Raw genomic sequence first — 23,003 nt, 5'->3', positions numbered from 1 at the left:
ACAGGGGAGTTTCTGCAGTGTGAGGGATTTACTTTCACTGGGTAATCACTTCAAGCAGCTCTTTATATGCTGCTCTCAGTTTTTAACACATCCTTCTAACTCCTCAGAGTCAGAGAGGAATTATTACCTTTTGGCCTTCCATAGCGGAGATAGAGCAGCGCTCGTCTCCGGCTCCTCTTCTGGATCTATAAGAGATCCCCCGAACCTGAGACGGCTGGCTGCTCACTGAAGATAATAAGGCTGGCGGCATGGTTCACAGGTGCCATATATATATCATGCGACGCGCTTAATTGCCACGTCACCTGATCATGGCAGGCCTATAAGTAGAGGCATGATTTTACACAAGCTTCAGATACCGGTCACGCGCACAAGGCGTTCCCATACTGTTATTCTAAATGCAACGTCGAAGTTCCCTTCTCAGGGAACAGCCATACCTTAAGAAGAACTGCAACAGGTATACCCAATCAATTGTCAAACTGCCCATTTCAATTTAAAATTAAATTTTTTAAATATCATTCAAAAAGCTTTTCTGTTAGTCTTGTTAAATCTTTACTCAGCTAGTTTAAAATCAACCTGCTAAACAATCAGATATCTAAATATGAACTCTTTCATGTCATGGCAAACCAGCAACATTTCCCAGAATGCACCATGAACTACAAACATGGCCGACAACTACAACTCCTAGTGGAACACGGCACCTTCTCCTGAGGACTGATCACACACACACCTGTTCTCAGTCACACCACACTACTTAAGACAGTCTCACACACACACAGCCATTGCGAAGTATTGCACTCAGTTGACTTGTCTCTGGTGTTTACCAAGCTGTTACCTCGTTGGTGCGTTGGTTTTTTGATTTTGTTATTCCCTTGACTTTGAGTCTTTGCCTTGCCTAGTTTGGATTGTTTGCATAATCGTTTGCCTCTTGCCTGTCCATTGTTATTGATTTCTGCCGAACCCTGTGGATTTATCTTCTCATTAAACTGCCTTACCTGCACTTGTTTCCATCTCAGCCCCCACTACGTGACATTCTAGCTAGAAGTTAGAAGAATGGTATCCTATGTACTCTTTCAGCATTTATCAATATTTTTGGCATTATTTGGATATTACTGTGATAAATTGTGATGAATATATTGGGTATGTAAAATCTATGTATCAAGCAACATGTATTTTGGTTATAACAATTTGGACCATTGTATTCATCAATATGTGGTATCAGTATGGAATAGTACATCACATGCTAGATGAAATGATATTTTTAGAATTCTTTAATATCTAATGATGATAATAATAATAATACATTGTGTTCTTTGTGTAAAAAAAACATTCGATTTAATACATTTCCTCACACACACGCATATATATATATATATATATATATATATATATATATATATATAAGTTGTGGTAAAAATGTACTTATATGCTGATGTAAATGCAATCAGTTAATCAGTCAAGGCGAAATATTTTCTCCAAGCCATGGCAATAAAGGTCGATCACACTTCCCCACACACAATTTTTAGGTCATGCAGGGGGTCTGTTGCTATCTGCTGAGATTTTAAGCTAAGTAACAGTATGGGTGATAATAAAAGGAATGAATAACCTTAATGCCACTTTATTCATGACCTTTAAGTGCAGTTTTACTGTTTCATTAGTGCTACAAGTTCAAGTGTACAGTATACTCAAGTGTATGGAATACTAGGTGAGTTAATGTTTATTACTGTTTAATAAACTTTAGTTTTCATTAACATGATCTTAGTTTGTAATGTTCTTACTATTTGGTACTAGGTATTTGAAATTTCGATTTTGCTCATCTGGTAGGTTATGTTTCATGATATAAATAAGCCATGCTTACACATGTATTGTGTTAGTTTTAGCTAACATTATGTCACTTGATCAATTTATGATGTTGTAAATGTATTTTTAAATGAACCTTGTGATGCTATGTGCTTTACGGTGCTGTGAAAAAGTATTACTGGTCTCTTCTGTTTTTGTGTATACTTCATACTAAATAGTTTTAGCTCTTCAAATGAAATACAACATAAGACAAAGGCAACCTGAATAAATACACAATATAGTTGTTTTTTTTTTTTTAATTGAAGCAAAAAATAATAATTAGCCAACACCTGTCACCTATGTGGGAAACTAATTGCTCCCTTAAACTTAAAATCTGGTTGTGCCAACTTTAGCAGCAGTACAGTAACTGCAGCCAAATATTTCCGATAACTAGAGGTCAGTCTTTGCAAAACTGCAACACTCCATTTTTCTCTGAATATACTGCCTCATTATCTCAGCATGTAGCTATCCTGTTGTAGTCTTTCACCCGGGACGGGACATGTACTTCATGTTCATGTACATGTCCTTACCATGGTTTCCTCAACAGGTTATTGCTTAACACCTCCTGAAATTTTATTGAAATACAGCAATGAAATGTTTCTATATTGAATGTAGATATGTGTATATATTATTTTTAGTCTTTAGCTTTAAATCTACAGTAACCAAGTGAAGTTATCCACTGAATAATGAATTACACTTGAGTGGCACATCATGGCAGATACAACTAATGTTAGTCGACTTGATTTTGAAAGCCTTTTGATGTTCTTATTTATGGGGGGAGACTGAGAATTAAACAGGAGGCCAGACCAACAGATGAAACAGATAAACCAGAGGACACACATATATATATACACTTCAATAACAAATGCCTGTGCTTTTCCTATTTTAAAAACCATGGTTAACTCATACCTCCCAAAACATACCATGTGCACTCTCTACATTAAATTGCCCCAGGTGTGAATGAGTGTATGAACAAGTGTACATGTGTAGATGAACTGGTGTCCCATTCAGGGAGCTTTCCCACATCTTGCCCACTGTTTCTGGGATTCGCTCAGAATCCATCATGACCCTATAACCATAAAGTAAGCATAAAGCAGTTACAAGTCAATAATGTATGGATGATAAATGTATACTATTAATTATTAGTCACATATTATTAATATTATGTATAGTACAATAAATAAATGAAAAGCAAAATTTAAAGAGGAAGCTAAAACTTCCCACAAAAGTCCAATACTGAATAAGCAAGGAGTAGTTTTTCTCCATCGTCCTTCTGAAAGGAGTATAAGGTGACTTATGGTCCTCTCCCATGACAAATTGGATTTGATGTGAGTGTGAATCACTACTCACTTTTATGTACTCCATTTGTTAAGACCTCCCAAAGTTCCCCCACCTAGGCCTCAGCTGTGATTAGTGGAGGATTGAAAACAGTATGATGAAGGGGGAGAGAGACAGATGAAGATGGAGGCAAAATAGATAAGAAATGAAGATGGAGCCTGACAAATTGGGAGAAAAAGAGGGAGTGGAGCAGATTTAAGCTTAGTGCATGCTACACAGTTTTTACCCTGATTTCTTACAGTGACTACTCGCTGCACTTGTAGTGTGCATTGTTCAGCAATGCGATTTTCTCTGACTGCGAGCGATCCCAGAGGCTCCAGTATTTTCAAGCATGTTTGATTTTTGATTTATATTTTTTGTGATGAATCATGTAGTGTGAACCCCTCTGCAACTAGTTGCAGTGATGTATCTCAGTCTCATCCAGCGGGGCATGCCCTGGGGCACGGAGAGATCGGAAGGGGGGCGCAAATTGTTTTCAAGAAAAAAAACACAGACAGGGCATCATTTGGGTTCTCTGTGTATTTTATTGCTTTTCAAATAGAATGTGCACAAATGAAAAACCCCGCATTCCCTCTCCCTCTATATTTTCTTTTTTCTGGGGAGAGGCGGAGCTTAGCCTGCCTTTTATCTAGCTGTCTGTGCAGACCAGTGTTGCCAACTTAGCGACTTTTCAGACCCCTTTAACGAAAAAAGCACCTAGCGAAAATTCTTGCGACTTTTTGGACAAACCTTAGCAACTTTCCAAATGTCGCCAGTACTGTCCTGCAAGCGCGAGGTCATGCTTTCCCACTGCACTCTCACCTCTCTCTGCGTCTGCTCTGTTCAGTGAGGGGCTGAGGGCCAGAGATTTAACAGTGTTGTTGATAACGAGCCGCGCCCTTCATCCCAGTTTACAGCACTCATATGCAAATGTTTTTAGAATGCAAGACAAATGTAATGCAACATGTTTTACATGTAAAATAGTCCACGTTATTACAGCCTAGTTCTCTTGTTCAAAGTAGTTATAGTGTTCAGAAGCACTTTTGATAAGTCATGTTCCATACCTGTCTATTATATCGTTTTATAAAAGTAATAAAAGTTATGAAAAGTAATTAAAAAAGTACAAAAACACAAAATCTATATATATATATATATAAAATTAAACCTGGTCTCCTCCAATATGGGGGGGGGGCTTGGAGGGGGCTTTAGTTACAAAAGGTTGAGAACCTTTGACGTACAGCATTGAGAAAAAGCCAACGTGAGTCTGAGAGGAAGTCAAATTCAGTAACATTTTATCATCCATCTATCTGTGCAGCAGTGCGAGGCCAAAATTTAAGCACAATAATATTGCTTCTATAAGAAGTTATTGTGTTGGCATGTTAACAGAACATGGTTCCTGGCAGCACTGGGTATAAAAATAGCTCCATTTCTTTTCAATATACACTGTCTGCATCTCCCCAAACAATATTTCCTCCACATTGTCTCTTATTTCTCTTTTTTCTTGTTTTCATACAAAATAGTGAAAGTTGCCTGATAGACAGCTTTGACATGTCGTTTCATGAAAAGCAGAATTTGAGGATCAGGCATGATTTGTTAGAGATCTCTCCAGTTGAAAGATGTGCCTCATGTGAAAGGAATCGGCAATGTGCAAATCCCTACAACACAAAATAACTGATTGTAAGCAATTAAAGATGTGTAGTGTGAAAGGGTCGGCGATTCTGAGATTTTGAAAATCCCCTAGTGTGCACTCAACCTTAAATGAAAGGACAGGAGAGAGGTGTCGCTATTGATTAAGAATGAGACTAAGAGAGAGTGGCTTAAGGTACCCCTATTTTATTGAACTGTTTTCCTTTTTATATTAATTGACCTTTTACATATTAATACAGTATTGTTTAGAATAAGTTTGATCTGAGCAGACCGTTATATTTCCTCCATTTTTTGTGGGATTCAAAAGAAGTCAGACTACACATTGATAGGCAAGAACCCATGACCATTCAGGGGAAGGAGTAAGAGCATGAGAAAAGTGAATTCTGAAAAACACTGATAAACGGCTGGGAGAAAATTTCACTCACCTCATGGTGATGTCGGTTCACTTTTACACTTTTACTTTAATTTCCCCAAACTCTCCTAGCTCTGGAATTTGGAGGGATATAAACTTGTCTGCAGATTAATTTTGTAGGGAAGCAGTTATTCACCTGGTGTACTCTTTCAGATTACCCAGCCCTCATTAAACAGCTTTTTAGGCTGTTGGATGGCAGACATCTGTGGTCTCATTTATCAAAGCGTGCATGAAACAAGTACTACATTTGTGTGTAAGACCCACTTGTATGCAGGAGAAAATTTATATTTATCACATGTATATACACACAGCTGTACGCAATGGCCATGGAAAGATCCATGATGTGTTCATGCACTGCCTCACTCATTTGCATAAAGAAATTGCCTTAAATCACCATATATGGTCAATAATTTCACATTAAAAAGCACAGTAGCCTGCTCATGGTGCTGAGTGTTTCAGACGACATGGAGCATGAGAAAAGGTCTGAGAAGTTGAACTTTACCGACATTGAAATACAGATACTGTTGTGTAGTGGAGCAAAACAAAAAATGGTTTATTTGGCACCTCTACAAATAGTTTGTTTAATACATAAACAAGTTCAATTTTAAAATATATATTTCATAAGTACGTGTGTGCATTCTACTTCCCCATTTACATTTTCATGCAATGGCATTAAAATGTGTCATTTTTGTTGTCTTTTCCGCTGCTGGTTTTGGAAATGTAATGTATTGTAGTATGAGTGATATGAGTGAAGGTAAGACAAGTCATTATTCAACTCATAGTTGTTTGGAAAATGCCAGTTCCGTCTCCAGCGTCATTGAAATGTACCTAATCCCATAATCCCAATTCATCTTTAAGTGTTCCTTTTACAGTATACAATTTTACGATGTTTTTGTCATCTCTCTGCATCTTGTGAGCACCACAATCAGTAATTACTCTCTCAGTTATGCTGATACGATAGACAGTATGTGATATAGAAGCTCTGTGTAGTCAATTTACCTACTATTACACTTTTCTTGCATACAGATGGTCAGGAGTGTGTGGAAAATTTTTCGCATCCTTACAGATAAGCAAAACTTGATAAATCCCATTCAATGCATAGAAACATACAAAACATACATATGCAAGGATTACTTACAAATATGCATATGCACAGTTGATAAATGAGGCCTCTGGTCTGTACTACAGGTCTGTACTACAAACAGTCCATAGTCCAGTCACTCAACCTTGCATTGTTCCAATACATTAAACAGCTTACCAAGCTCTTAGTATGGACCAGTAAAAATAAGCTATAATGAATAAGCTAGTTCACATAACAGATCTTTACATATACTCCACAATATAACTGAATTTACACAAATGAACCAGTTCAAAAGTTTACATAACCTTGGTTCTTAATACTGTGTGTTGTTACCTGGATGATCAAGGACTGTTTTTATGTTTTGTGATAGTTGTTCATGAGCAGTTAAACTGCCCACTGTTCTTCAGAAAAATCCTCCAGGTCCTGCACATTCTTTAGTTTTCCAGCATCTTCTGCATATTTGACTCCTTTCCAACAGTGACTATATGATGTTGAGATCCATCTTTTCACACTGAGGACAACTGATGGACTTGTACACAACTATTACACAACACACTCATTAAGAGCCAGGGGATGTAAAAAATTTTAATAGGATGATCTGTGTATTAAAACTTTTGAAGTGGTTCATCTGTGTAAATTCAGTTATTATTGTTTATTGTGGATTCAATTTAAACCTCTGTTATGTGAAATAGCTTATTCAGGGCAGTACTAAATAAAAAACAAAAATGAAATTTGTGTCATCCCTTTTATTATTATTATTATTATTATTATTATTATTATTATTATTATTATTATTAACATTTTGCAGATTCTGCTATGTTTATGTAAACTTATGACCCCAACTGTATGTAGGCAGAACAGATAAAAAGTCCCTTCTAGCTTTTGCACTCTTATCATTCATGATCATTCATAAATCATTTATTATCATTCACAATACAATTTCCCATTAGAGACAGAGATAGACACAGGGACAGTGATAGAGAGAGTCACAAAAGAGAGGTAGGAAAAGAAGATTTAAAATTTCAGCTAGAGAGAGAGAGAGAGAGAGAGAGAGAGAGAGAATGGCAGTTTGAGGGTGAATTTGTGATTGTGTGTGTGATCATTTTGAGATTGAAAAACCTAGAACTGCTGTGGAGGCTATAAGTGTAAAGGTGCAAATATACCTCCTTTTCAACACACATGTGTGCATGCAGCTGCTACACGAGTGGCACTGTTTATATACTCACTTGTTATGTACATCTGGAGGATTAAAAGTGGTGACCACTAGGTGGCATGAGCCTAAATATCCCTGTCTGTCTAGTTTAAGTCAAACTCTAATGTTTAGACATTTCATGCACAATGATGATAAACAGACTTAGAAACTCTGTTTCTCTTTAAAACTTTCTGCCATTTGGTGTAATTGTTGTCATTATCTGCATATCAAATCAACAATCCTCACCATACAATCCAAAATATTTACTAGTTTAGAAAATCCAGAAGACTGGTATACAAAGCAGACCTTTTGATGAGTTTAAGAGATTTTTAAAATTCAAACACTAACTGTTACAGGAAAACCATTAGTGTTAGTACTCATTAACAGTCAAGAATAATGTGTAAGTATGCAGTTTGAGACACAACATTGGTTTGTTTATTTCATTGGGTACACAGTGTCACATTGTGCTATGCTGCCTCCACTATATATGTTGATATTGCACCATATGGATGTGTCACTTTAATTTCTGAGGACATCAAATGACCAAATGACTGCAGGAAACACGTGGCAGCCATATTGTGTATGCATAGTTAGCAAGTATAAGTCAGCCTTAACATCTTCAACAAAAGTACAAATGAGAAGTAGAGGTAAATGGAAAGAGAACTGAGAAGACGTGAAAGGGAAAGAAAAAGGAATGTGAAAGGGGAGGTAAAGAAGTGATAGTGAAAGATCAGTGAAAGATGAACAGTGAAAAGTGTAAGGAAAGAGAGAGGATTGGTAGGGGGGAAAGAGGATTGAAATAGAACAATGAGACAGAAAGGCGGTGAGAGAGGAAGTGACAAAGACATATAGACAGGGAAAAGCTGTAAACGAAAAGGGGTTGTATAGAGAAAATGAGAGTGGAAGTGATGAAAGCAGTGCAAAAACTGAGAAACAGTTTAAGAATGTGAAAAGGTATAAAGAAGCAAGAGAAAGAGAGACTGAAAGGGAAGGGAAAAGGGTGGGAGTGATGGAGTGAGAGAAAAGGTTGGGTAGAGATGTGGGAACATCTGCATTCAGTGCTTACAGGATGTGTTTTAGCTCTGTTTCAGTTCAGGCCTTTCTAGTGTGTTCTGGTAGTTTGTTTTTGTGTGCTTTCTAAAAGAAAGAAAAAAAAGAACGTCAAGTAGAAATGTAAAGAAAACTAAAAAAAAAGAAAACCCCATTGGCATCCCAGACTGGTGCTAATGTAGTGTAAATGTAAAATCTGAGGCTATTACTGATTACTGTAAATCTGAGCAGCTAATGATTCTGAAAGGTAATACAATTTTCGAGCAGTTTCTTAACTTCTTTTTAAAATTTTTTTTACTGAAACGAAATATTAAGGTTGAAGATTATTTTTCTAATATCAGCTTTTACAATTAGCTTCAAAAGTACAATCTTAAACCAGAGATGAGGATTAAGTCCTAAACAAAATGAGTCTCAGTTTTTATATGCTATTATATTTGGGTTGGTGTTTATTAGTTTCTTTTCTAGGAATGGCTCGTACAGTCACAAGAGCTCCACTAGTGAAGGTGCTGCCTGTGCTGTTATCCAAAAGCATTTTAGCACCGTTTTGTGAATATGAATAAGTGGTTTCAGGTGGTTCAAGTCACAGCTACATACAAAAACATCCACAGCAACGTAGTGCCAATTGTATGTGTTTGGGGAAAAAATTAGAACCTATCAACCAAAAGAGACACACAATTACACTATACATAAAAGTTTGCAAACACCTGATCTTGCAAACATCTTGGCACACCGTGGGCCCATTAATACCAATCAATCATCGCTTGATGCCACAGCCTATTCAAGTCTTGTTGCTTACCATGTGCATCCCTTCATGGCCACAATTTACTCATCTTCTAAACACTGACAATTACACTATATATATGGCCAAAAGTTTGCAAACACCTGACCCTCACACCCAAATGTTGCCACCAAGTTGGAAACACAGTTCTCTTGGATGTCTTTGTATGCTGTAACATTACTGCACCCCAGTCCCCCTCATCTGACATCAGCGCCTGATGCTCACTAATGCTCTTGTGACTGAATGAACAAATCCCCACAGCCGTTATCTAAAATCTAGTGGAAAGCCTTACCAGAAGAGTGTAGGTTATTATAACACCGAAAGGGGGACTAAATCTGGAATGGGATGTTAAAAAACATGGGTGTAATGATCAGGTATCCACAAACTTGTGGTCATATAATGTATTTACTTTTAGTGTCAGATTTGGTAGCACAGGCAATATTTTATATAGGAGCTATGCAGAACCTCGGCTGGTATGTATAACAGTATAAAGCTTCTGAGAATTACTCTTTAAAATTTTCTTAGAATTTTATCTAAGACAGAAATAAAATCATATTTGAAACATGGGAAAATGTATTATAAAGGTTTCCAGAGCAGCTCTTATCAAGCAGCTACTCTTAACAGTTTGAGACTCCACCGTGTGTGTGTGTGTGTGTGTGTGTGTGTATGTGTGTTTGTGTATGTGTGAATGTGTGGCTTGATAAATTTTTCCCCTCAAACATTCACATTGTACTAAATTCTCATTGATAAATACCAGAGGTGAAAACACATTCTTCCATCACACACATGGCTTTCATTAGCTGAGTGAATGAACTTCTTTTTCTTACAGTTTTGGTAGTGATTTTGTTGCCTGCTGGACTGATTAGCCATGGGAGAATCTGTTAACCCACAAGAGAGAGGTGAATATAATTATGGAGGCGCTGTGATTTGTGACTCAAGAATGTTCTGAGCCGATACCAAGTAATGGGCTACAACAGCAGAAGACCATGTCAGGTTCCACTTCTCTCAGCCAAGAACAGAAAGCTGAGGCTGTAGTGGACACAGGCTCACCAAAACTGGACCATTGGAGACTGGAAAAACGTAGCCTGGTCTGATGAATCTTAATTTCTGCTGAAGCACACAAATGGTAAGTTTGGAATATGGTGCCAACAGCATGAATCCATGGACCCAAACTGCCTTGTGTCAACAAGTACAGGCTCGTATATGTGGTGTAATGGTGTGGTGAATGTTTTCTTGGCACAGTGTGGGCCCGATAATACCAGTCAATCATTGCTTGAATGCCACAGCCTATTTGTGTATTGTTGCTGACCATGTGCATCCCTTCATGGCCACAATTTACCCATTTTCTAATGGCTATTTCCAGCATGATAATGCACCATGTCACAATTCAAAAGTCATCTCAAACTGGTTTCATGAACATGACAATGAGTTCAGTGTTCTTCAGTGGCCTTCCCAGTCACTAGATCTGAATCCATTAGAGCACCTTTGGGATGTGGTAGAACGGGAGATTTGCAGCATGAAAGTGCACCTGAAAATCTGCAGGAATTGTGTGATGTAATCATGTCAACATGGACCAGAATCTCAAAGAAATGTTTCCAACATCTTGTGGAATCCATGCCATGAAGAATTGAGGCTGTTTTTTAGAGGGAGGGAGGCACTACACAATATTAGTATAGTGTTCCTACTAAACTGTTCGGTGGATGTATTTTACTACTTTGATTGTCAAACAACATGAAACCACTTGCATAAAAAAAATAGTTAATATGATGATAAACTCAATTGGTAACTGGTAATTTCATTCATCAAACAAGACGTTTTGGTTCATTCTTTTTAAATTTCTTTCGGAATTGATTTGCTTCTATAAAAGTCATGTTCACATTGTGTAACAAGAATTACATCACATGAAGTCATTAAATAATTTATTCAAGCATAAACCCTGAAGATAGAAGGATATATATTTTTCTGCAAGCCTTGTATTTGAATTGTTGTTTTATGAATTTGTTTGAGAGTGCATTACACAATTTAGCCATGATATGGTGCCCCTGGAGCATAGGGGGTTAAGGGCTTTTACAGAAAAGGTCCAAAAGTACTGGGACTTGAACTCATGATGATCTAAAAAGGAGCCCTTAAAGTTTTGTTAAATGAAATGAAATACAGTAAATGTTCTCTTTTTCAAGAGAGCATATTTTTTTGTTTGTTTGTTTGTTTGTTGTTCGTTTATTTATTGCTTTATTGCTTTGTTGGTTTGTTGGTTTTTATTGAGCTATCATAACGATTTTGTGTAACTTTGTGTAAATGTTCAACCCTGTTAGCTTTGAATGTGTCCTTTGCCTGTTCATTTGACAACACCTTGACATTGGATTTTTCTCTGATTTTGTTGGCCAATTCCTGATTGTGTTTTGACTGCTTTACTGGTTTGGATTTTAGATTGTGTAATGGTTCTTCCTGCATATGGATTATAAAATATTCCGGGAGGTCTCCTCCCAGAAGGGAGACCTCATCTGTTCATTTGAGTCCAGCAGAGGTTTGATCTGAAGTTGACTACTGGGAGCTCATGTTCAACAGCTACATCATGTTTCCTCCACCATCAAGAAGTTGACCTGTGTCTGTCAATCCTGCACCTGCCGAACTTCAGAAGCAGATATGAGTCATAGACAGCAGTCAGTTAACCCAGAAGTCAATGAGCTCATGCCTTATAGTGCCCTACATGAAAAGTGTAATGGATCCCCAGGCAAATGCATTGGTTTCTTAATATAATTCTCTCCACTTTTCACCAGCTTTACCATACTCTACTTTTGAGACTTCAACAAGATAACCTTCATAATAACAATACACACTGGAAGAGTGCTTGATTGGGCCACAGCCCCTTGTCATCCCCAGGAGTCACAATAGTCATTTCTAAAGTTTGAACAGGCACTCTGAGAGGTCTTGGATCATCTTGTATCATGTAGAGACAAAGAAGAACAACTATTTTCTCTCAAACAAATGAAACACTCAGCACGGGACTATGCGCTCAGCTTTCATTACTGACTATTCATTGACTGATTTTCAAAAGCATGTTGTTTAGTACATCTCCTCAGATTGGTCACTGTCATGGAAGCAGCAGTATAGGGTTTAATTTACATCTCATGTCTGGAAGGCATCCTTCCTGTCTTCCACTGGCATCACTCCACTACAGTGTGTCTTTGGCTATATATTACCTTTAACTCTGTTCACTTCCTCATTTCTAAAATACAGTACATGCTCAGTAGTTCATTCAGTAGTCTCTAATTGCAAGTTCTGAGCCTTGTTCATTCCTGTTAACCTTGAATGCATCTACACCCTTTGCCTGTCAATTTGACGACTCTTTTGATTATCATATGTTTGATACCTGATTGTGTTTTGACGCTTGCACCGATTAGTGGTTTGGATATTGAATTGTGTATCGGTACTTTCAATAACACCTTCCTGCATATGGATCCTAAACCTTCTCCTGGGATTTCTCTGTTTTCTCTTTATTCTCACACTCACAGTGGCTAATTGCACCTCAACTTCAAATGTAATGTCCACACTTGTTTAACTTGATTGTGAAAAACTTGACTTGGCTTCATGAGTAATATTTTTTGCCGTTATTATTCTCATTCATGTTTTCTGAAGCCAGCTTTCTTGAGAAAATCCTACATTAGACTTACTTCATAGTATAGCCTCTAGTCTTAAAATTTTGTTGCTGTTGTTGTTGTTGTGTGTGTGTAGATCTCCTGGCTGTGCCAAAACACCCGTATGCAGCGATGGAGAACTGGGGTCTTAGTGTGTTTGTTGAGCAGAAGATTTTGCTGGATCCAGAAGTCTCATCTTTCTCCTACCAGATGGAGCTCACCATGGTGGTGGTGCATGAGATCTGCCACCAGGTAACACACACAAACACACACACACACATTTTTTTTTTTTTTTTGCTGTGGCACATAACTATCCAGCAACTTGATCAAGGTATGACATTCACTGCATAAGGAAATCACATTTCTTTGGCAAGCTAGCAAAGGTTTAAACATTTTCTTTAGGCAGACTGATTGTTTTTTTTGTTTCTTTTTTGTTGTGGTTAAATTGGCTCACATGATTTTTGCAGGCAGACATCCAAGTCAAGATAAAAAAGAAACTAAAAACATTTCCACTTAATTCTGGTAGTCTATATAAACTTGATTTTGGTGAAAACCTAATTTTTCATAATTTTTGCAGCTACAGCTACATCCAATTGTTTTTCCCAGACTACCACACAAACAGAAGCATTTCCTTCTGTGTAAATGGCTGCACAGCTGTAAATGGCTGCCCAAAATTCTTTTCTCAAGTCTGTCTTTGGAGTTTGATATTCTGATTATGTCATTCCCACCCACAGTCATTTTATTTAATGGAGGCATTTTGGCTCAGTGACAGATTAACAACAAGTTGTCAAAACACATGATTGGAACCTTTTTAAACTAAGTGGCAGTACATGCCTAAAACATATACTAGAAAAAGTATTATTCCAATCTCCTGTGATAAGACTGGACAGGTCTTACTGTAAAACAGTCCCCCGATTGGACATTTGGGAAACCAGTTTATAGAAAATGGAGATGGATATCCAGCTAAAGAGATTGGTCAGAATATAATTGGGAAGAATAATATGTTTCTGATGTTTTTCAGTTTTCACCATTTTGCTGTTGTTGCTAGTGGTATGAAATGATATATTATAAGTCCAAATAATGTTACTTCCCATGGGTGGATCGGTGGGGTTATGTCTGTGGTATATATCTGTGTTTGTAAGTACATCCAGGTTGACAGTGCTACATAAAATGAGAGATCATTTAAAATTAGAGCAAGTTGTATAATTTAATTTTGTTGTGTATCCCTGCTTGAAGTATTGTAATATTCAATATGAACTGATACATGGATGTATAGGGGTTGGGATGACAGTATTTATCTTGAGTATTATGCCATTAACATATGCTAAGTCTTTTAAGCTATCTAGTGTGCTTTGAGTAGGAAGATACTCTACTCAAGTTCAATACTGTTCATTCTGAGTCTTCCTTAAGTGAGAGCATCTTGTTAAAACTCACCTGTTGAATATCTTCATATGTTTCTCTCCATTCTGTCATCAACTGTAAAAGCTCTCACTTTTAAATCACCATTCTTGCTCCCTCAAGGAGGTGTCCACTAATATGGAAAGCCATAACTGCCGGAACTAGAAAATTTACAGCCATGCATGCAGTTTAGTACTCATCCCAGGATGATTGCTGTTCCCCTTTCAAAGGGAACTCCACGTTACGTTTAACATAACTGTATGGGGAGCGCCCTCATGCGTGACCGGCATCTGAAGCTTGTCTAAAATCATGCCTATTTATAGGCCTGCTGTGATCAGGTGACGTGATCAGACTTGGCAATTAAGCACGTCATGTGATATATATATGGCACCTGTGAACCGTGCCGTCAGCCTTATTATCTTCAGCAAGACTGCATGTAGGTTGTTTGTGTAAAGAAACAAAAAGATGCTTCATTTCCTCTCTATCTTTTCTCAAAATCTTTTCCACCCCTTTTCCACTTTTCCACTTTTCCACCCCTTTAAAAAAAGAGAAGAAAAAAAAGGAATGAGCGAGAGAGAAAAATATGAGTGAGAGAATTCAGGAAGTGTGTTACACCTTGCTCCCGTTTCATCACGGGGAGTAGTGTACACTTTCTGTGTGAAGTGTCTAGGGCTGGAGCATTCGACGGCATTATAACGCCTACATTAGGCAGCTCCGCTCGCAACTCGTGCTCTTCTCGGAAGCTGAAGCGAGCTGGGTTTCAGAGGCTCGCGGCGGTCCAGGGGCTCTCTTATAGATCCAGAAGTGGAGCCGAGACGAGCGCTGCTCTATTTCTTGCTCTGTCTTCCTGGTCCGGCTCTCTGCTGGATTTTTGGAGTTGCGTCGCAACTCCTCCTTCCGCTAGAGAAAGCCAAAAAAAACCACACACACACAAAAATAATAGTAATAATTCCTCTCTGACTCTGAGGAGCCAGAAGGATGTGCTAAAAACTGAGAGCAGCATATAAAGAGCTGCTTGAAGTGATTACTAAGGCTGGATGAGCTTTTTTCTCCCCAGTGAAAATAAATCGTCTGGGTTACGCATGTAACCCTGTTCCCTGAGAAGGGAACGAGACGTTGAGTTTAGCATAACAACATGGGGGTCCAGTTTAGAGCTTGACCCCCCCCGGTTCATAGGTGTGCTCACCACAGTAGTCAGCACAGACCAGACCCCAACATTAACACAGGAAGTAAGATCCCTCTTGGACAAAGGGGACATAGAACATGTACCCTGTTCCCTGAGGGAGGGAGGGTTTTACAGCCGTTATTTCCTGGAATATGCAGCCAATTTTAGATCTGAGTCATCTGAACTGTACTCTTTGGACATACAGGTTCAAGATGCTGACGCCCAAACTTATTGTTCCACAGATTCAGTTTGAGGACTGGTTTGTGATGATAGATCTAAAAGGTGCATATTTCCACATTTGAAATATCGCTAGCTTTATCCCCTCGCACCTTCACAAAGTGCATGGATGTCACTCTGGCTCCATTGTGACTCCAGGGCATCCATGTACTAAACTACCTGGACGACTGGTTAATTCTAGCACTATCCAGGGAACTGGCGGTTCAACATCGAGATGTTGTTCTCGCCCACATGAAGAGCTTGGGGCTCAGGTTGAACCTCAGAAAAGTATGCTTTCTCCAGTGCAGTGGACAACTTTTCTAGGGGTTATAAGGATTCTACTACGATGAGGGCATTTCTATCCCCAACATGTGTAGGGTCAATCCTATCAACATTGAGCAAGATAAAGATGAATCTTGGCATCCCCTCCAGTCTCTTTGGGAGAGTACTGGAGCTTATGGCAGCAGCAGCCAATGTCATACCATTGGGCTTATTGCACAGGAGACCATTTCAGTGGTGGCTGAGAAGTTGGGGTTTCCGTCCAAGGACAAAACCTCTTAGAGTAATCAGTGTCACGCAGCTATGCCTACGTGCTCTGAGAATTTGAGTGTCCCCGGTTTCTAGCCCTGGGTCACACTCGAGGGGTTTCTCCTTAGCGCAAGGCGGTAATGACAGACACCTCCCTCATGGGCTGGAGCGCGGTCTTAGACAGCTGTCCAGCGCACGGTCTCTGGAGCGGCCCTCATCTGGAGCAGCATACAAATTGCCTAGAAATGTGGGCCATATTTCTAGCACTGAAATTCCTTCTTCCTCAATTGAGAGGTCACCATGTGTTTACAGACAACACAGCGGTGGTCTCATATATTGACCTCCAGGGAGGATTATGTCCGCACCCCCTGTCTGGCATGTAACACATGTAAACCTTGCGTAGCTTTGTCATACCGGGGTAGGCCTGTGAATTGCGTCTTCGCTTCAGATAATAGAGGCTGACGTTGCAGTTCACAGGTGCCATATATATATATATATATATATATATATCACGTGACGTGCTTAATTGCCACGTCACCTGATCATGGCAGGCCTATAAATAGGCATAATTTTACACAAGCTTCAGATGCCGGTCGTGCACGAGGGTGCTCCCCATAGTGTTATGCTAAACTCAACGTCTTGTTCCCTTCTCAGGGAACAGGGTTACATGCGTAACCCAGACGTTTTTTCCCCAGTGATGGTTCAATAGTACAGAGACTCACTAAGAGAGGGACAGACAGACTGAGAGAGAAGGAGAGATGTGGAGAGAGAAGGCAAGATAGATGGAAAGATTGAAAGAGAATAAAACAAACACAAAACAAGCACACAGACATACACACACACACAAACAGAGGAAGAGTAAATTGGATATCTGGGGAATCTAAAACCATGAGGCAAGCATAGTTTCTGTCTGAATACCACACAGGGTCTATTGGGATTTTCTGAATGAGGCTAACTTCCTTGTGTTTTTTCTAAAAATGGTGTGCATAGGAACTGTTCTCTTAATTAACTGATTCATTAATGTATTTGCACTAACAGCATCCATTTAACACGGTTTGGTCTCTTGGCAACATGAAGTAGAAAATGAGAGTGAACAGTAAGTAGTATAAGAGTCAAAAAGCATTAATAGATGAATCATTAGATTAATGATTTTCTTTCTTTCTTTCTTACTTGCATTTGGTGCATTCTAGAAAGTGGGAGTGAGGGTGATCACTGGGGAGGGAACAAGACCCTTTAGACTTTCATTCTCTAAAACAATTCGGTTTGCAGTGCATTATGTGTATTTTGTGTGATAATGCCAGTGAATTTATCAAAAAATCTGTAAATACCGAGGTTGTGTCTTTCTAAAAATAGCAACAGCAATTTATGATGAATCATCTGAGGTACAGTCTGCTCCAAAGCAGCCCACAGTTGACACAGTTGAGAGTGACAGGCATTTTGATTAGTCCAGCAAGCTTGAGATTACAAAGGAGGTTGTGCTCTCAAATTTAATACTGAAATAACTCTTGAGAAGAGAATCATTTCAGCAGTTGAATCAATGAGGCCAAATATAGAAGCAATGGATGATTTCAGACATAGCAGAACTGGTTTCATAGTGCTGAGGTGTTGTATTTAAAGGAGAACATTAAGTTTTAGAATTGCATACCTTTTCACCCAATGATACTGCACTTAAATGCAAAAGTAAACTATGTGTGTAGGATATGTAGTATATTTTATTTTATTGTAATTGTTTGTCTTTTTTTTTTTTTTTAATAGAAGGTGATTCTCTTATAGAAGATGATAGTCTTATAGAGTTTAATAGTCATGATCTTGTCCTGTGTGCGAGTAGACTATTTGACTACATACAGAAAAACATTTGATTGCAATTTCTTATCTAAGCACTTTGAAAAGTGTACGAATATTTATAAAATTTGTAGCTGTCCATAACTCATCTAATGGGTGAATTTGAAAACAACAACAACAACAAAAATCCTGAAATTCTGAATGTAATCCAATTGGCATAAATTATTATTATTATTATTATTATTATTATTATTATTATTGCACAAAGATTTCATTGTGTGTCTGTTAAAGGATTCATTACTAAAATGACACGTAAGGTCTCTTTATGGACCTTTTTGCACTATTTGTCTTTTCTTTATCTCTTTTTGTCTAAATGAGGCTTTTTTTCAAAAGTACGTGGCGAGAATAAAAAGGGGCTGACAATGACAATGGGTTATGACTGGAACCGCACTCCACTGCACTAACTTTAGTTTATATCATTATGGCAGAACGCCTCATATGGAAACTAGTAGGATGGTCCTCATCGATCTAGAAGTCTTTGATTTATTAGATGATGTAGGAACTACGGTTTAGTAACCGTCTTGTAACACTAACAAGTCACATGACACCGGAGAGGGAAAATGGCTAATTGGGCCCAATTTGGACATTTTCACTTAGGGGTGTACTCACTTTTGTTGCCAGCAGTTTAGACATTAATGGCTGTGTGTGGAGTTATTTTGAGGGGACAGCAAATTTACACTGTTACACAAGCTGTACACTCACTACTTTGCATTGTAGCAAAAGTGTCATTTCTCCAGTGTTGTCACATGAAAAGATATAATCAAATATTTACAAAAATGTGAGGGGTGTACTCACTTTTGTGAGATACTGTATATAGTTCAAATGATAGAAATAATGTTACAGTAATGCTAAGAGAAAATCTACTTATTGGGGAAGAAATTAACAATATGAAATATTAGAATGCAATAGAATAGAACAATTTTTATAGATACTACACCCCCTTATATGATGTTGCATGAACTGAGTTATGTTATTTGTATTAAACAGTTACACTACAAGGGTTTAGTAATATAAATTTTGTATATGTGTGTGTATATATATATATATATATATATATATATATATATATATATATATATATATATATATATATAAACTTTCACTAATTAGGCCCGAAAAGTTAAACTGCTAAAGGGAAAGCTATACTGTCCTTATTTGCTTGACATCCCAATATACTTGAATTTACACTTTTCCAGCCTTTAGGGAAAAATGTATATGGACTTTTATGCTGATCTCTATGAGACCATAAATGTACAGAACAGCTACTCTCAAGATTCCTTCACTATAACCCAGTGATAGAGGACAGCAACATAGGGATTGAGAAGCTCTTAGAGGCTATTGAGTATCTTTCATAGGTCGTACACCAGGAGTAGATTGACTGCCTCTCTATAAAACACTCTACAAACACTTATGGGGCCTACAAGGCAACAACATTTATGATGTACTTTAGGAATGCTTGCAGAGGGGCTCACTACTAATGAGCTGTAAGGGAGACATACTTTCACTTCTTCCTCAAAAGAAAGGAGCCTTGTGCCTCTGAGTCTGGACAATAATATACTATCAAAATATTTAGTCAACAGACCTAAGAAGTATCTGGCCAAAAAATGCCAATGATGTGTCTTGGGCCAATGGAACAGGGTAAATAAATAAGTATGCGCATAATTTCTATAGCTCATTTTAAGTGCAACATAAAGTGCAGCATAAATTACACTAGAGTACTTAAGAAACAGACACAGTATACACAGGCATTATTACACTAACATTAAGTCTTGATTTAAAGACTGTAGCAGTGGGAACAGACCTGAGCACAACAACTGCAAAAGCACAGTTGGTTTTTGAGTCTCAGCTGGGACCATGGAATAGCCAAATGAGACAAATTTAAAAACTTCAGAGACCTAGGGGCATAACAGTGACTGAGCAGGTCAGTAATGCAAGGTTGCAAATACCTGATGGGTTTGCTTATAAGGTCCTACAGCTTAGAAAGGAGTTAAACTAGTTCAATACTACCCCATAAAGTGTACTGTACCGTACATAAAGTGTAGGATCTTGTGAATGTCAAAGCAGCACTGAGGTCTAGTAGAGCAAAGTTTCCAGAATCAACAGTAAAGTAACAGATCTTTTGTTAAATGTAACAGGACGCATTCTGTATTCTGAGTAATTTCTTGGTTGGTTCTAAGAATGTCATTTTTAATCAGATGAGCCCATAGCTGAAAAAAACAAATATTAAAAAAAAAAAATTTCCAAATTACTTTATAAACAAAGGGTAGTTTTTTTATTATTTTTTTTTCTTGACAAGTGGCTGCACTGTGTGGCTGCATGTTTGAGACATGTTGGAATGGTGCCAGAGATTAAGCAGGCTTTTATTTGTCTCTTTTACAATATGTGGAGAAGTAGTTCGCTTTGTGTGTGACACAAAGTATTTTTGTCTAAGACAAACTACTGAAACAAATTTTGAAGCATGAGTACAAATTTAATTTTAAAAAGCAGTTTTTTAAAGGGTCTGTCACAGCTTTTAGATATACCATCATCAAAGTAATTTCCATTTTAACAGCTTTCTGAAAAGCAACCAGTCAATTAAAAAGAAATCTTTTAAGATGTCCAGTGCCTGTCAAATAGAGCCACCTCAGCTTACTACAGTAGGGGAGGGTATAAAACGTCAGTGAGTTCTTAGGCACTGAAAATGATAAATTACAAACAGTCTTCAAAGTATATTATTGTACTTAGATCACTGGACTTGTACACCTGTTTTGTGCACCAGAAGATGAAGGGCAAGGATCGGTGGACATAAAGATCTGTGTTCACGACCTTGGACTCTTAAGACTCTTGTATTAGAAGAAGTAATGCTAAACTGAAAATGCTTGTGGTATTCTGAAGAATTATGATGTTCTGGACTTGAGCAACCTGACCAGTCCATGTTAACAGCTTGATATATATATTGACATAGGAGCTTCTGTTCCACAAATCTTTAGTATGGACCAGACGTGTGGCATCCAGAAGATTTAGGAACTGTTTAGTGATGGTTGGATGCATTATGCCAGGCCATTTAAGAGGAGACTGGGTGGAGAACTTTGACTTTCTTCCAGAATGCAATAGGACTCTGGTCTCTGTGTATTACAAGTTGTTTTGGACCAATAGCAGACAGTGCTGCCAGATGCCTGCAGGGAAGCTCTTAAATACCAACCTTTGCGGGCTCCAGAGGAAATACTGTTATCTGTCCATTGGTGTCTCTGCAGAACAAGAGCATGAAGCTGTAGAAAGCACTTTGTCTTTCCAAAAACCAGAGTTGGGAGAGGCACTTTATATTACATGGGTAAATGTGAGCCATCAGTCTGCCATGAGAAGTGTGAGAGTGTGAAAATAGTCAGAATTGTTTGGACAAGACTTCACTCAGAGAGAACAGTGGATGTCCCAATATTAACCCCAAATTAGAAATGTGGGGCAGATTTATAGTGGAGAGTGATTCACAGGGCTGTAGATACAAACATACACGGGGCACAGCTGTGTCCATTTGTGGGGCTGGGGAGACAGTTAAACAGCTATTCTCATGGGAGGTTGCACAGTCTTTCTAGCTTCTTAGAGGTCTGTCTTAGGTGACAGAATGAAGTGAAATTAATCTTTTTGTTTTAGAATTATCAAGAGATATTTCTCAAACATTATAAAAAGTCACTGGCTTTGCAATTACACTGATTACATGGATCAAATGGCTTTTGTCTACTTGGATTAAAATGGGACAAGAAAAGTCCAGTACACTGATCTAAGTGCATTGCTAATTCATTAATTTACTGTGGCTGTTGAAGAGTATCACAGTGTTTTGTACTCCTTCTCTCTCTCTCTCTCTCTCTCTCTCTCTCTCCTATGAGAGGGCATTTTATGTTTAATAACCTACTTTTAGGAACTATGCATTGTTGCAGTTTGTTTGAAAAAGATCAGACCACTGTGTTTTATTATTAATAATAATAATAATAATAATAATAATAATAATAATATTATTATTATGCTGAATATCTGGTCTCTTTTATATCTTTTATCATAGTAGATTATAAAGAAAGCAGCAGGATTTAAGTCATGCGCAGGCTGCATATTAGATGGGAAAGTGAGTAGTAATTTTGACCACTACATATTGCTGCTTTCATGAAAATCTTATGTTGGGGCAAGAAAGCGAATATTACCTTACTACTGCATCCTCTGGCTGTCAGTTGTTGTTTGTTTTTGTCTTTTATTAAAGAGAGACATTGATGAGAACTTTATATTAGATATATTAGGTTTTCTGGATTCCACCGGTCATTTGACCACGTCATATAACAGTGTGGGTGTGATGACAGACAAGCCCTGGAGCACAGTGTTGCTAGTGAGGGAGGTTTTGCATCCGTAGATGATAGATAAAACCAGGAAGATTTTTTTTACACAGTGACTGCATGAGCTGTACATATTCATTGCTGACATTTATGGTTCTATTCAGGTCAAAAAAAGAAACTCACATTCTTAGCTCTGAGGTCCTCACATGACTCTACTATGCCATCTTTATTTTGGTGCACAAGGCTTAGTAAAGTGAAGGGAAGAGCTCTTTCAAAATATTAAGCCATTCCTTATTTGGCTTAGTGATTTTGAATTAATAGGGTCCAATGATTCTGCAGAGAATACGATTGAAAGAAACATTAACAAACACACAAGGCATTAAACGTCATAGCATATGTCCATTTTGTCCTTACTTACTATATGTACTATATGTAACATATAATTGCAAATAATGAATAAAGTGCTGGAATTTTCCAGAATTATAACCATGTCAATGTTATGCATTAGTTTGCTACTTTCCCACTTAGTGTCCACCTGCTGTGGAGTGTGTATCTGTGAACAGCAGGGATAATTAAGGGTGAGCAGGCTGTAAATGAGGGTGTATGGAAAA

The 23,003-nt window shown here is 38.0% G+C and overlaps 1 protein-coding gene across 1 annotated transcript in view; it reads left to right on the top strand.

Moving 5' to 3' along the window:
• The window catches only part of LOC128622969 (thyrotropin-releasing hormone-degrading ectoenzyme-like), a 186,841-nt gene that overhangs the window by 79,093 nt on the left and 84,745 nt on the right, over nucleotides 1-23,003 (top strand). The window contains exon 4 of the mRNA XM_053649753.1: nucleotides 13,046-13,200. Coding sequence (XP_053505728.1) covers nucleotides 13,046-13,200 — 155 coding nt within the window. The remainder of the gene's footprint in view (nucleotides 1-13,045; nucleotides 13,201-23,003) is intronic.

This window comes from Ictalurus furcatus, chromosome 19 (genome assembly GCF_023375685.1).
Source record: "Ictalurus furcatus strain D&B chromosome 19, Billie_1.0, whole genome shotgun sequence".
Taxonomy (NCBI): domain Eukaryota; kingdom Metazoa; phylum Chordata; class Actinopteri; order Siluriformes; family Ictaluridae; genus Ictalurus; species Ictalurus furcatus.
Note: the sequence above shows the minus strand (reverse complement) of the source record. Positions and strands in the feature narration are given on the sequence as shown.